Raw genomic sequence first — 15,629 nt, forward strand, 5'->3', positions numbered from 1 at the left:
TATATTGTGAAAAATTGGTTAATCTACTTTTAATACTGGCCTCACGTCATACTTATCTCGCACAAAGAAGTTTTGATGCGAAAAAACTAATTATCCTAAAGAAATTACTGCGATAGTTTGACAAAAAAATGTCAATCAATAAAGAATCCTCATTTCTATACTAAAAAGTATACACAATAGTTCAGTTCAAGTTATAAATTAAGATTTGGCGAAAAATTAACTATACTTTACTCCTTAGGAATGGGTGGTGTAGCGTCCTCTTAAGCATTATGAAAATATTTCATTTAAATTCTATCTGATGTTAAGTGAAAATTAAATTATTTTATTGTAATTAGTACATACTTGTTAGTATTGGTAAAATAGTTTTTTTTCTTTAAAATTTGTTCTAAATTACTTTTACTCCTGATTTGTTATATATATTAATTATTAAGGTAAGAATTTTATACAAGTTATAATGCTTTGAAAGGCTATTGAATGAAGACATTTCCAAGTGGGGAGGAAACAGAGTAGATAGCGTGGAATTTAGGTGATGAACTTAATAAGAGAGAAGGAAGTGAGGAAGTTTACACACACACATTCACACAACTTTAGGTTGTTTACCTATTTTGTGTTTTAAATACGAAAACGTAGGGTTTATGGATGACACACTAACCGGATAACAACACTTTTTTAATAGTTTAATAATATTTCAATAATTATTTATAATAATAGTTAAACATGATGTTAAAACAATGACGTTAAACTGAATTGTTGAATATTTGTGATTCAATAGTCGATGCTTATGTCAATACTCAATCGTCATTGGACACAGCGGCTGATCGGTACCACAGTGAGTAGTCAAATTCCTTATCAGTTCTTATCACAACAAACACGTAATAACCCATAGAGTAACTCTCATGATGATAATGAACGATACGTCTAAACATAATCATCTACGCGAAATACCTTTATCACATTTTTAGTTGTTATTGTTGTTCAAAATAAAAGAAATACGTTGGATCGTACGACATTTTATGGTATGATGTGATATACACTTACAATGATGACGGATCGGCTGATCACTTTTTCAAAACGGTTGTCGATCAAACAATTACAATGTACAAATTGGTGCCGGTCGGAAATGTTCAAAAAGCTCTTATTCACTTACCCGCTTATATTTCCGATAAACATACTCGATTTTACTTGTTTGCCGAGTCTGTTGCTCTGTGCACGGTAGCCGGTAGCTTAGGATGGTTCGGATACCAAATCCATCAGACGGTTTACTCTGTACGAAACATTGTTCAAAAAGATACCTTCTTGATGAACAGCCACAATACCCCAGAGTATATTTTCTTGGATAAGGCTCTGTTTACAGGTGAGGTGCATCAAAATTAAATTATTTACATTTCACTTTTGCTAGGGTGTTTATTTGAACTCTTGTTTAGATCTTGATGAATACCGGATCATCGACAGTAACGGTCTACTGCAACCAACAAATCCACTTGTATATTTTTTCCAGATATGGAACAAAATAAAGTTCAAAAAAGCTGTGAAACTATTGGAATTGTGCAACAATTGTAATAATTCAAAAATTTCTTTAGCGGCCACTCACCGTCTAGCTACAATGGCTTATTTGAAAGGTATTAAAAATAAAACCTAAGTACACGCATTAATAATGTTCGAACTAAAAATGTTATTTATAGATGCTGATTGTCAATACATAGCGCAGATGAGCAAAGCTCATACTATGGTTGGTTTTGCTAGGACTAATAATGTACACCGCAGTTTTTTTTTACCGCCTCGAAAATCTCGTTGGACTAAAAACGTAAGAGTTGTACGTACATAGTTCTGGTTTAAACTATTAACACTTGTTTAAATAATTTAGGAAACGTTGAGTAAATTGCGTGAATTGTTGATTAAACTAAACGGAATGAGTGAGCACAAATGTCTGTCTTTTTTTGTTGCTTTTGCATTTAAAGTAAGTACCGTCAAACTAGCTAATTTATTGGGTAATTATAGGTAATTTGGGGCATGTGGGTGAAATAATATATCAATAATTACTCAAATTACCCATAATGCCCCAAGTTGGCCGGTTTGACTGTAAAATAATGTTTTCAAAAGTATCATATCAAGACTTAATTTTATATTTAGGATCATACACATGAGTATTTTCATCCAGAAGACGTGCCACCCGATTTTAGAAGCATGCATGTAGACAATGATAATATATTTCATTTATGTCTTAGTGCATTACGTCATCATTGTAGTAATGAAAAAAATGTAACAGGTTTGTTATTTTCTGACATCTGTAAGCTTTTGACGGCTTTCGTAGTACAACATAATATTTTTTATGTAAAACCATTGATTATAAATATTATGTATGGCCCATCAAGACAAATTTCAGTTCTATACACCGACATGGGACAATGGAAAAGATACTACTTGTGCTCGTCCCGTGTCGGCGTACAAAACTAAAATTTGTCTCACTGCGCCATCTATAATATTTATAATCAATAACAAAACTAATAGGAAGTTTTCGATTAATCATTGTACTCATTAAATTATATTTCTTACAGATATGGTAAAACAAGGAGGCTTACTTATTTTAATGGCAATTTATCAACTATTAAATGACGATCAAAATATAGCTGAAGAGATCAGTCAACTATTATCGGCTGCCTCTTTATATTCAAATCTTTGCCAAGATATCTTCCTTACTGGTACTTTTTAATATCATTGACTATGTAAGTTGTGTATTGAATTTTATAATTGATAATTTTAGGATGGATCAGTGTACTGTTTGATTGGAAAAATCACCACGACTTTAGAATTCAATCGTGGGCCAACAGAACACTATTAAATTTAGATACTAAAGATCCCGTTAATGGTAATAACCTCTATGGCAAACACACAGTTTTGTTGTACCCTAAAAACCGAAGCCAACAAGATGCCAAAATCGATGTTGTCCTCGTTCACGGTCTATTGGGTGGTGTTAGTTTCTCTTGGCGTGAAAAAGATCAATACATCAACAAACCTCTTGGGATTTTTGGTATGCACTTTAAACAATATTGATATTATAAAAACTACATTGATCCAATATTCGGTTTAGATATTAATAAATCTGAAACTCCAAGATCGTATACTTCATTAAAAAAGTCCATTGGTGAAGATATACAAGATTATTTAGAAAATTATACTGAAGTGAAAGATCGAGAATGGGACGAAATTGGTAATGGTTTTGAATTCGTAATGAACGATTTGCCTATTAATGACAGTATTAAAGGAAACGAACCCTACACATTAGACGGGTAAATTATTTTTATTATAATACTATAACTATTATTTTGAATCATTATTTATGTATAGATCTTTAACGACAGTACGAAAAAATGCTTCGAGTGAAGGGTACAGTCAGTGTTGGCCGTCTGACTGGTTACCCACAGACCAGGACGGTCTTCGTGTAGTTGGTGTTGACTATAGTACGACTTTATCCGAATGGTTGCCTTCATGTCCTTTAAAATTAAGAAAGTATGAGTTACTCTTTGTGTATTCAAATTTGTTATACTATTATATAATATGCATATGTTTTATAACTCTATTTATTTGTTAGACAGCGAACGCTTGAAGGACGAACTGAAAAATTAATGAATCAACTGTTAGCGATTGGTATTGGAGACAGGCCAGTGATATTTCTTGCACATTCTATGGGTGGACTCCTCGTAAAAAGCATGTTGGTTGCGGGTAAATTTATTTGATATTCTAAGGGCCTGTTTGACACACACGTTTCTACACGTTTTTATACATTACTTAAGCATAACATTCCCATCTATGCATAATATGGGCCTACCATATGCATAAAATGTGAAATAGGCCGATCGCATTAATGTAAACAAAATAATTTGTCAAACACATTTGTGATATGTGCAAAAATAATAACTACTGGCTACATTAACAGGTTGTACATTTGAGGTACAAATTAGTTTAAAAATTACAATAACAATACATTTTTATTAGTCAGTACAAACAAAGATTATTTTTACAAATTTTAGTAAAGTAACATAGAATTAATTTTAACAGAAAAAAAATTTGTCACCATTACTTATTATTAATCTGTAAAATTAATTTTATGAAATTTGTGTAGCACGTAACAGTACTGACCCAAATGTGAGAAAACTTTTTGAGAAGACACGTTCAGTATTTTTTTTTAGCACTCCTCATCACGGTTCTCCGTTGGCCACTCTCAACACTGCATATAGATTTTTTTTGTGGCCATCAGTCGAAGTAGATGAACTTAGAACTGGTTGGTTAAATATTAACAATAATGAGAACCCACTTAGTTTAAAAATGGATCTAAATAAAAAAAAATATTGATTTGTTTAGATTCGCCAAAATTAGTGTCTCTTCATGACGAATTTCTTAAATGCTTAAAAGAAAACCCAATGAAAATAGTGACTTTTGCCGAAAGTCTTCCAACAGAGTTCACTGCTTTGAAAGTACCGATTTTGTGTGTTCCTGTTCAAGCAGCCGGTAAGACTATAATAATACATAATTTTTACCTAATATTTAAATGTTAATTATGAGTTAATTTTTTTAAAATTATTTATTACTTAGACCCTTCAGTTGGAGAGGTTTATGAGTTGCCGTTGAACCACATGTCTATCTGCAAAGCCGAATCTAAGTTAGTTTTTAAATAATTATTTCAATAACTATTTTACAACACTGATTACGATATTTTTATATTATATTTTGGAGTTGCATACATAAACAAATCAGATTTTATTTTTTACATACAATTGAATATGTTTATTTTTGTTTGAAATCAAACAAATAATATAACGAAAGCTAGATTTTTATAAGTGCCTCACAATTATAATCATAAAATTGTTGAATTGAGCATATAAAATTGAGCGGTAAAATTTACCCTTCATACATATCAAATTGACATTTTCATGTCTTAGCTCTGGCACATAGCCAAAAAAGCGTAACGAAAAAAGCATTACCTATAAAGCGTTACCTAAAAAGCGTTACCAAAAAATAAATGGGGTTGAAGATGAGGTGGGAATGGGAAAGTGGTGGAATTAGCTATGGCAAATAACCGAAAAAAAAAGCGTTACCACACGGAGATGGGTTGGAGGTGGAAATAGGGGTAGGAGATAAGGGGTGGGGGTGGGAATGGGGTTGGGAACAGGAGATAGGGGTGGGAGATAAGGGTGAGAGATAGGGGTGAGTGATAGGGAGGGATATTGAGGGGGGAGATAGGGGTGAGAGATTAGGGAGTAGGGATAGAGTGGGAGATAGGGGTGAGTGATAGGGACGGGTGATAGTGGGTTGGGGAGAGGGGTAAGATATAGTAGATAAGAGATATGTTGTACGTTCAACGTTAAAATTAGAACTAAATAATAAATGCAAAACAGTTTAATTCTCTATGTTAAGTTACTTTTGGCCAGATAATAAACACTACAATTTTAGCCAGAAACTTGATTGTACATAATTTTTTAATCTCCTTGGCCTTATGCTGTAACTGGAAGCACCATAATTATAATTCCACAACTAATCTATACTTATTTGGTACTTCAACGAGACATGAAAATGCTCTTTCGTGGTTGCAGACTCGGCTGAAAAACTTTTATTATTATTTTTGAGAAATAGAATTTTAATGAATTATTTAGGATTAACTGTCTTTTGACGAAATGTGTTTTAGCCAAGTTTCTGGAAATAAAAATAATAATAACATAATGGGTATTTTTTTAAAACTTTTAATGTTGTTTAAAAGTTTACTTAACATTAATAATATTTTTTTTTTTTTAGGTTGTCATTTGTTTACCAAAAAACTTTGTCTGTGATAAAAACAATTGCTGCTTACAGTAACTAAGAAGAATGAAAAGTTTTCATAAAGTATAGCCCCTAGCGAACACTTTTTTATCTATAGTTGACCAAACTAAATGATGTTAAGATTAGCTCATACTCAACTACTTAGTGATATTAGTTTAAGTAAATTATTATTACTTAATAACACAGTATTGACATTTTATAATTTAATCTAGTAGAAACTGATTTTAATACACTATGAATTTGCATGTTTGATAAAAAAAATTGTATTACTATGCACTTAGTCCATACCAGTTATTATGTTTTAATCGCCTCTATGGGTGTATCCTATACGACTTTTATGCCTTTGGGCACAGGAAATAGTTCCTGAAATATAATTTTTTTTATTCTTTTGTACTAAATAAAATATTTCTTGTCTTTATTTATGATTTAAAAGTAATATAGAAATCAAATATTTTATATTGCTAAAATTTGTAATCTCAAAACCATATTGTAAATTAATTAATTTTTTAATATATTTATATTATTTATTACATATTGTATGTTAGCATGATCGAGTTAGTTTTTTTCTTATCTGACCCATGACAAGCATCTGATAGATTTCATTATGCAGTCATTAGGACAAATGCATGTATAATTGTTTTAGGTATAGGACAGAGTGGCCGAGTGGACTAAGGCAGCCGTTGCAATGACCCCACAGCCACCGGTTCAAACCCAGCCGCAGGCGGCATCTCTCTCTGGGCAGGCAACTGTCTAGGGAAAGATACTGACATCCCTCCACCAAAAACTTGGCAGAAACCTACGGGTGATTAGCCCATTCTGCAAAGCAAGCATCCGAATTAGGCCTTCAGGCATACTCCCGGACATTTACACCATAAGAAAAAAAAACCAATTATTTACAAAACATATTTAATATTAAATTACCTGGTTAGTATATACCTGTTTTTTCTTTGCCGATTGAACATCTTTTTCAAGTTAAATAACTACAAATAATTTTTCGGTATATTTTAGTAGACTATATGGAAATAAAATAAACTTGATTGTTATTTAAAAAAAATGAATTGTAATACCTCAATGAGGTAAGTCAAACGTATTCAAACAAAAAATATAGTATTGTGCTTAACAATTTTTAAATTTTGAAGAAAAAAAAACTATTGAAATGGAAAAAAAAAAAAGTTGATAAAAATACTCATATTATTTATTATTTCCTTATACAAAGCTTATTTGATATTATCACACTTACATTCAAAATAATATAATATGTATTGATACATTTCAAAACATGAAATTAAAAAAAAATATTCAGTTAGCAATCTCATAGCTACTTAGCACTAATATATAAATAATTATAAATACATATTTTTTTTTACTTGACTGTTTAACTTAAGTCGCTTACAGTCGCAAAGCACTATATAATTTATGGCACTGTATCGAGGGAGTTGTGTATGTATTATATTTGACTAATAGTAAGTCTAATGGATTAAATCCCGATATTAAATTAAAAATATAATAAAGAGTACAAAAAACACATTAGTTACCATAAGAACTCTTTTTTTTAAATTTTGATTATGCAAAAATAACAATAAATATAATTTAAAAAATGTTAACTTAGTACACTAATTTTACGTAAAAGAAAATGTACCTCTTTACTTCGTTACTAAAAAATTATAAGTATATCTCGAATGGAAACATCGGGGATCTTTATTATAAATAAAATATACTATAATATAATATCACCAAAGAAAATTAAACTTAAAGAGACTTAAAGATAAAAAATAATATAACTTAAATATCGCACAAAAATATATTATTAATTTTTATTTCGGTGTTGATAATTATACGACTCAATAATTTTAAATTGAAGGTGTTTAACAATATTTTGGTTATGTCTAACAATTTTTTAAGCACACCTCACTCAACTTACATTACAGTTTAATATTACAGTTTTAAATTAAAAGTTACCATACTTCTATTATATTTTACCATAACAAATTATATGCAACATTATAATTTCAATATTAATTGTACATACAATTTAAAACGCTGTAAGATCATGTTATTCTATTTGTTAAGATTTGAGTTAAAAAAAAGAAAGAGAGAATTTAACAGACACAATAACAATTTTAGCATCAAAAGTGATTTTAAATTAAAATTTACTCAAATTTTTAGTATTAATTCAAACAAACAAATTGTTGATAATGACCAATGAAAATAATGTCATTTTTTTTATTAATTTAATAGTATCACTTTTTTATGACAATTAAAAAGAAATTAGTAAAATAGCATAAATGGGAATCAAATGAAATTTTTATCAGAAAAGAATACTTTTAAAAAAATGTCCAAAACAACTCAAACACCATAATTTGTCTACTGATATTTATTCGGTAGTTGGTATTTTTATGTGAACAAAAACTTGTTAAAATTAACACCAATAGTATATTATTATAATAGTTTATAACTAAAGTCTATTTAAGTGCTAAATAATTACAATTTTATTCTTTGTGATTGTTACAAAGACAGCATAATATTTTGGTTTAATGGAATACAAATACACAAGCATTGATATTAATTAAAATGATTTAACACTATTTTTTCTTAAACAAATGGATAAACTTAAGCTAGTGACTAATAAAAATGTTTGGAATACAAACATAGCTAATATAACAACTCTTGTTAGAGTTGTTATTGTTGATTTCAACAGGACTAGAGATTGATTTTAAAGATATAATATAAAATTGTTATCTCATAAGTCATAACTAATTAATATATTATTATAGTTCTTTATGATAGAAATCTCAATGATTTTTTTAAATTATCTCAATTATACAATAGTATAGGATTTAAGTTAGCTTTGTACAATAGTAGTAATAATAATAATAACATAGTCTTAAAATAAAGCCCACTACTAACCATACTCAAAAAAGAACACTTGAGCGTGATTATAGCATCACTATATTATTTAAAAATTTAAATCTAAAAAAAAAAAATACAATTAAAATGATTTAGACCGTTAGGGGGCCAAACAGGTCTAACAGCAATGTATAGGAACTTGGTCTTAAAACTTCAAAAGCGGGTGAAGTAAGTATTTTAATTTTAAGTTATGCGGTTCACCAGGCGTAAACACAATTTGTGATCGCGCACGTCACCCCAACCGCCGTTTCCTTTACGCAGCACCTTTTTCTTGACTGGACCATACGATACTTCCAATTTTTTTGGAAATAAATATTTGGTCACCGAATTGAGCAGCTTTTGCACTTTGACAATTAAAGCCATGTCGAAACAACTCTTTTTATGATGTACTCCGCTGAAAAAAAATAATCACACATTTTGCTATTTTTTTTCGTTCCAAGATAAAACAACAACCATACCATTCGCCAATATGAAAGACTCTGGGCGCTTTCAGTACTAACGTCTTGAATTCGTGACTCAGACAGTTGTTGGACACGCTTTGCAGACTCCAGTCCCAATTGTAATCGTCGTAGTTGCAGAACGTATCGGCACAATTGACTATTTGTTCCCAAACGGTCCTGTTGTAAGCCATGCCCATGTTGTGCTTGCTGCTGATCCATTGTGAAATTTCAGCCTGCGTAATAAATTATATACTGTTAAATTCAAACATTATTAAATTATTTCCAATAAAGTCAATTTGTTTAAGCATAATAAACTAATTATAAAGAAAAAATATAACTACTCAAACAAAACTAAACTATGAACAAATCTGGGCATTAAATTAAATAATCAGTAATTACTAAAAATAAAAAATAAAAACTCAAATAATATACATTTTCATTTAAAAAAAAACGCAAATAAAAAATTATTTAAATACATTTCCAATTTCAAATAAATCATCTATTAATTATTTTAAACTATTTATTATTTGAACAATAAACATTAAATAAAAAATTATTTTATACAATAAATAAAATTGTTTTTTAAATAACTGTTATTTAAATGAAATAATTACTAGGTTTAAATATGAGGAAAAAACAGTACATACATAAATAACTAATTCAAATTGTAAGTACAAACATATAAAAAATTACAAGTATAGTAAAATATCATAAATAAAAAAACAGTGAAATAAATACCTACTTAAAATAATGCGACTTACACAAAAGCGATTTTCTACCAAAAATAATTATTCAACAACAAACTGTACTGTACTGTACCTACTGTTTAATCACAGGCACTTCTACTATATTTTAATCAGACTCGTTAAAAAATTATAAGTAATGATATTCGTTTTAAAGTGTACCATTTACTTTGTCGATTTTTATGACAATGGAACTACTGGTCCAGCGCTACAATATATAGATGGACCGTGGACAATTGATATTACCTATATAAATGTGGAAATTTGCGGACGATAAGAATTCATTAAAAAGTGTTTGCATTTATACATAAAACAAAAAAAGAAATTTACATACGCTAGACTTAAAAGATAAAATCCCACGAAAACAAATAAAAAGTTAATACTAGAGAAATCGGTATATTATTCTTGGAAAACAAAACATAAAAATTCTCAGCCATAAAAAACACGATATAAATTTTTTATAGGTGTTGGTTAATAATTATTCATATTGTTTTATTAAGCTTTTATTGCCTACCTATTATTGCCTAACTAGCTTCGAGTTTCCTTATTGATTATTTTACGTTGACATTTGAAACCTGTAAATGTCATTAACACCCGTCTATATAGTTAAAGGATATACTCAGTAGATATACTTAAAGGTTGGTCAAAATGCGAATCATCAAACACAGATTGAAATGCTCCAAAAAAACTCAAAAAAACAATTTTAAAAATGAATTTATGACCCTTAGGAGTCAAATAATAATGTTTTAAGAAAATGACCTAAAACAATGTAAAAATTAAAATGTCTAGAAAGTGAGAGAAGGCAGATTCTACAGGAAGTGTAATTTGATTTAAAAAAACATAACTAAAATATAAAATATTAACTCAGAATGCATTAACTAACAATAATAAGCAATAAGTTTAGAATTATCAATCTCCACGTTTTAAAACTATTTTTTTTATACTGAGCTGTTCATTGGCCGTTAGAGAAGAAATGTACTTTGCATTAAAGTTTGTGCCCTTATCATCAGATGAAACTCTAGTCTCTACTAAGAATCATACAAGCCGTTTCTAATACACCTGTTTAAATACTGGGTTAAAAAATATTTATATAATAATAGTAGATTAGGCAGGTCAACCGTCAAGGTGTTATACTTAGATAAAACTAGATGAACAAAGTTAGCAATAGACATGCGTCTTAATGTTGATAATTAGTATTATCGAGAAGAGACCCCGGTATACAACCTAATAAAACAATAAAGATATTATTTATAAATAAATGAGTAGAACGAAATAGTGGAGAAAATGGTTATCTATAAATCTATATAAATGCAATCGGAATTAGCGAAAAAAAATAAAACAAAAGCATGTTTTAACTTCTTCCAAACTATTTATCAACTGTGCCTAGACAACCCGTTTGGGTACAGCAAAGTTCAACGACGAATATACAGTTGATAATATTATGTGTAGGTCCATATTAAAATAATTTCCACTTATTGTTAGTTTTGACTATTAACCGCTCCGACCGATACACGTACTTTGATGTTTTTATGATTTCACAAAAAAAAGAACATAGTCGAGTTGGTTCGTAAGAGACATGTATTTTATTGACAGCTATTAAAAGTTCATAGTACTAAGGTCTAAGCTAAAAATAAAATATTTTATGTAAAAAACAGCTATCAACGTCAAACGACATGCAAAACAACAAAGCAATAAGATAGCTTAATACAATAAACCAAATAACCTTATTGTAATGTGTAAAGGAAGGAACAATTTTAAAACTCCAAGATGGCGGTGTGAGTTCTGCAGCGAATATCTGTTGCCGGCGTATAACCTTTAAAATGTCCTTCTTTTTTTTTTTTTTTAATTTTAGGTTTTTGTTTTAAACCCAATCCGTGTCAGCAGTGATAAAACATATTTTAAAAAATCCATCGATTAATAACAATCGTTAAAAAAAATTGCACATGTAAACAATATACAATTAAAAAATTATAATTAAACCCGTCACTTTTATGTGTTACAAGGTAACGTGTAAATTACGGTGCACAGTGTTCTCAGTAAACTAAGTATGTTATATTAGATAATAAAATTATTATTACAATATTAATGATTTATTAGTCGATATTACGTCCATCGCTTACCTTTGCTTCGCCGTAAAAATTGTAAGTCTTCAAGTATGTGCCCAACGAAAGGATACTACACTGCGGGCATACCACGCTGGCCGTTCGTTCCATCAGCTTCAACATGTATATGAAATCTTCGGCGACAAAGTGATCGTCTTCCAAAAACAAAACCGGTCCTGTATTCGTAGTAAACAAATGAAAACGTTGATATTATAAAATACATGGCCATGACGGCTTTGAACTACTACTCATGATAAAAATAGGTTATAAGTCGCTTTAAGTATACGCACCCGAGTAATTGCTGAGGATATCCAATTCTTTGAACACCCTGTTGGCTTTCCACCACCAGTGGTGTTTCGTTTGGGTGAACTTGGCTTCCCGGTAATGGCCGTACTGGTCCGGATGCATGGCGTTGACGCAATTCCGCTTGATGGCGCTGTGGAATTGGTCAATTTTTAAATTTAAATTCAATTTTTATTTAATTAGTTACATGAAGCATACGCCATTGTGAACAAAGCTATATCAAATGTGACACAAACGACAAGAGGATTTTGCTTGCACTCACTCGCTTTTCAGTATGTCCCGCGGACAGTCTTCGGGCGATTCGCCGGGAAAAGTGTTGGGGTGCGTTTGAATGGAATACGGATAAAATATCTGCATTGTCTTGCAGAAGTCTATCATTCGTATGAGCTCGTTGATTTGCTCGTCGTAATGGTCGTGGCTGAATATCAACAAGACGTTCTCGATGCCCTGAGCCTGGGCCAAGCTCACTATGGTGTGCCGCAGGTACATGATGCGAGTGTGAACCTGTGTCGTAGGCAAAAACCATTATTAATTAGACCTAAGTCCAAAAACCAAACTCACGGGCAAGTAATGTGAGAAATAGCCCCCCCCTCCATCTATAACCCTAACAACCTGCACTTAAAAACGCAAACAAATATTTTCAACTAAACACCCAATCTCACCGAAAAGGGATGAAACTTTTTTTCATTACACATATTTTAGGATTTTAGATCAGAAAAATGGACTGAAAATAGATCTGGTGTGTACCTATAAAATGTGTAATAAACTTCAAAAAATTTAGTCTTCTCTAGACTGGCAGACCAGTCAATCAATTCAAGTGTGAATAACCGCGAGATATGTAAATTGCTTGTGGCATAACGTTAAAACAAGGGGTTGTCATTATCCTGAGATAAACAATAGTTAAAAATGTTATTACTTGTCATACTACTTTTTTTTATGTGTAAAACATACGTCGGAAAACGTACTTTTGAAAGAAACAAATGCTTTAGGGGGAAACACATAAAAATGTACACAGTTCACGACTTTATTTATATTTTGTTTGGTTGATTTTTGTTCAGTTTCTCAGAAAATTGCAACAACTGAAATGCGCTAAACCACCGCATTTTAATAGTTCGAAAGAAGATGAAATAATATGTACGGATTTACCTTAGTTTATGGTAATACGAGACACACATTTTAGCTTCACGACAAGTTTTAATACGTGCTACATACTTATACTTCATAAATCATAGTGAATAATGGTTATCCGTTATGGCGTCCTTTTGATAAACTTTTGTATTATGTTAACTAAATCCAAAGTGTTTTTTTCGGTGCATACTAGTTGCCTCCCATCCCCAGGTAGTTGTCAAAATGATGTACTAGTTGTCTCCGAAATACTATTCGAAATTTCTTCGGCGACCTCTATTTCTTATCGTAACATTCTGGGCCAAAAAAAATACTAGTTGCCGCCCGTGCATTTACTAAATATTTTTCATCCGAGTTGCCTCCCAAGGATATCCGAATCCCTCTCAACGACTCTTTTTAAGCTAGATAAAAAGTATACATCATTTATATTATAGTATTAATATGTTTTTCTTTTAACTCTCTATGTATCGTTATAGCCGGCCTTCAAAATACTTTTTTAAAAATTGTATTCTTCATGATTTGTTTATATAGTACTTGATGTGGTAGAACTTTATAATTATGATCCCACATACATTCTTTAATACCCTTAGATAACAACTACGCCAACAGCTGTCAAACGTGGTTACTTTGTCAACTTTTGTTGGGTTAAAAATATTACAACATAAAATACTATTATTATAAAAAAAAAAAAATTATTAATAACACTTTTTCTTTCTTCTTTTTAATTCTTGTGAGGCAACTCGGATGAAACATATTGACTACCTGTTTGTGACCCTAAAAGTTACGACAAGAAAAGGAAGCAATTCGTAGTTTTTCGGAGGCAATTTGTATGCGCCCGTTTTTTAGTGTATTTGAAATAGTATAAACGTTAAGATTTAATGATCAATGGTATTTAGCCCAATTGGTGTGCATACCTGTATGACAATGACCAGAGAATCGTTTTGCAACGGCCCGTAGAATTCCTCATTAAACACGGTTTGTCGGACGTTGTATTGATCGATTAGCTGGCGGATCTCCGATGCATTGAGACTGATCGGAACCGAGTGATCTAAACTGGAGTTTCCTGGCAGTATAGCTTGGTGAAGTCGATCCCGTTGTGGTGGCGACACCAGAAACTTGTGAAGTCGCTGAAAAAAGAAGAATGTTGTAAAAAAAGTAATCCAATATAAAAGTGTTTTCCCTTCAATAACTTTTGATTCGTATCAGAACTTATCATACGAATTTTATTTGGCGCAACGGATATAATATTTAGTTGTCAGTCTACTGGTCTAATTTGAAGTAAACGTGTTAAACTGGAAAGTCATTCGTTGATTTCCGAATGATTGTTCAGACAACAACCTTGTATAACAATCAACGGATACATGTTAATTACTGTTTTATGACGAATTTCAAATGAAGGTGGCAACTAGCAGGTTTCGACATTTAGTTATTGTAATCGTCCTCAACCAGCCACTCGCAAGACCTCCCCGTATCCTTCCCGTTAGGGTACCCTGAAGATTAATCAACTATGAATGCGAGTGTCCTTTAACCCTCAACAGTGCTCAGCCAAAAAGGCGTGACATCCTACCAGTAATCTCGTTCACTTCCTTGAGTTCCTTTGGTGTTATTTATCTAACTTTCGAGTTTCGTACACAATAAGAAATAGCAACAAATATAATACATTTTGAATATAAAAAAAAAAAAAAAATGTATAAATGACAATATAATATAATCATTCACAAGTATAATAAATAATATACTCTATGTACAATCACTCTGTATATCGTTTGTTTCGCGCTGTATGCACGTCTCAGCGCGACACTGAATGGCACAAAGTGGGGGAAATGGGGCCTCGGAACAGTCGCGGCCGTCAGTCGTGATGCGCGAAACGGGTTACTTCTCTCGTGGCGCAGAGTATAGAACTCGAATCGAGTTTGTTGTTGGGCGAATTGTAAACAAAATATTTAATTACTTAATGATCTTAGTAATAAAAAGAATGTCCACGCGTGCTTTAATTCTGTAAAAAACAAGTTAAATTTATGTCCGCAGAGGTTCTACACAAATTATCTCTTCTATTGAATTTTGAATTATTCAAATAACTTTTATCAGTCATATTAATTTATCGAACAATTTCAAAATTAATTATTCAAATAATTTTTAAAAATATTATTTAGATAGTTTGTAAGTGTTTTTTTCAAACAATTATATTTGATAGTATG

The 15,629-nt window shown here is 30.9% G+C and overlaps 2 protein-coding genes across 4 annotated transcripts in view; one reads left to right on the top strand and one right to left on the bottom strand.

Annotated features, from left to right (window-relative positions):
• The first annotated feature begins 885 nt into the window (after positions 1–885).
• LOC126833220 (protein SERAC1-like) lies at positions 886–6,343 on the top strand. Of its 2 annotated transcripts, XM_050564414.1 has the most exons (14): positions 886–1,354; positions 1,425–1,619; positions 1,683–1,804; positions 1,865–1,957; positions 2,131–2,266; positions 2,556–2,699; positions 2,762–3,028; positions 3,089–3,287; positions 3,346–3,507; positions 3,590–3,720; positions 4,121–4,279; positions 4,360–4,506; positions 4,591–4,657; positions 5,788–6,343. In XM_050564414.1, exons 1-14 carry the CDS (start codon positions 1,096–1,098, stop codon positions 5,849–5,851), a joined length of 2,145 nt encoding a protein of 714 aa, XP_050420371.1. In that variant the 5' UTR covers positions 886–1,095; the 3' UTR covers positions 5,852–6,343. The 2 variants fall into 2 exon arrangements, with proteins under 2 accessions (XP_050420371.1, XP_050420372.1); XM_050564415.1 differs by lacking the exon at positions 4,591–4,657.
• A 645-nt stretch (positions 6,344–6,988) lies between these two features.
• Positions 6,989–15,629, bottom strand: part of LOC126833608 (alpha-1,6-mannosyl-glycoprotein 2-beta-N-acetylglucosaminyltransferase) — a 34,588-nt gene continuing 25,947 nt past the window's right edge. Inside the window, exons 4-10 of one of the 2 annotated variants that reach the window (XM_050565038.1) lie at positions 14,346–14,558; positions 12,569–12,810; positions 12,294–12,439; positions 12,022–12,179; positions 11,625–11,729; positions 9,177–9,391; positions 6,989–9,112 (exon numbers count right to left, since the gene is read on the bottom strand). In XM_050565038.1, the coding sequence (XP_050420995.1) occupies positions 8,902–9,112; positions 9,177–9,391; positions 11,625–11,729; positions 12,022–12,179; positions 12,294–12,439; positions 12,569–12,810; positions 14,346–14,558 (1,290 nt within the window). In that variant the 3' untranslated portion in view covers positions 6,989–8,901. The remainder of the gene's footprint in view (positions 9,113–9,176; positions 9,392–11,624; positions 11,730–12,021; positions 12,180–12,293; positions 12,440–12,568; positions 12,811–14,345; positions 14,559–15,629) is intronic. The other variant, XM_050565039.1, reaches the window with a different exon arrangement.

The sequence above is a fragment of the Adelges cooleyi genome, unplaced genomic scaffold (genome assembly GCF_023614345.1).
Source record: "Adelges cooleyi isolate 19-005CV unplaced genomic scaffold, UGA_ACOO_1.1 ACOO_flye_CR_arks_rails_tigmint_CR_PRNA_2, whole genome shotgun sequence".
NCBI lineage: Eukaryota > Metazoa > Arthropoda > Insecta > Hemiptera > Adelgidae > Adelges > Adelges cooleyi.

Coding starts and splice junctions, on each gene's coding strand:
- LOC126833220 (XM_050564414.1), top strand. CDS start 1,096: ATGTACAAATTGGTGCCGGTCGGAAATGTTCAAAAAGCTCTTATTCAC. Junction 4,280..4,359: donor AGTAGATGAACTTAGAACTG/GTTGGTTAAATA, acceptor TGATTTGTTTAG/ATTCGCCAAAATTAGTGTCT. Junction 4,507..4,590: donor TGTTCCTGTTCAAGCAGCCG/GTAAGACTATAA, acceptor TTTATTACTTAG/ACCCTTCAGTTGGAGAGGTT.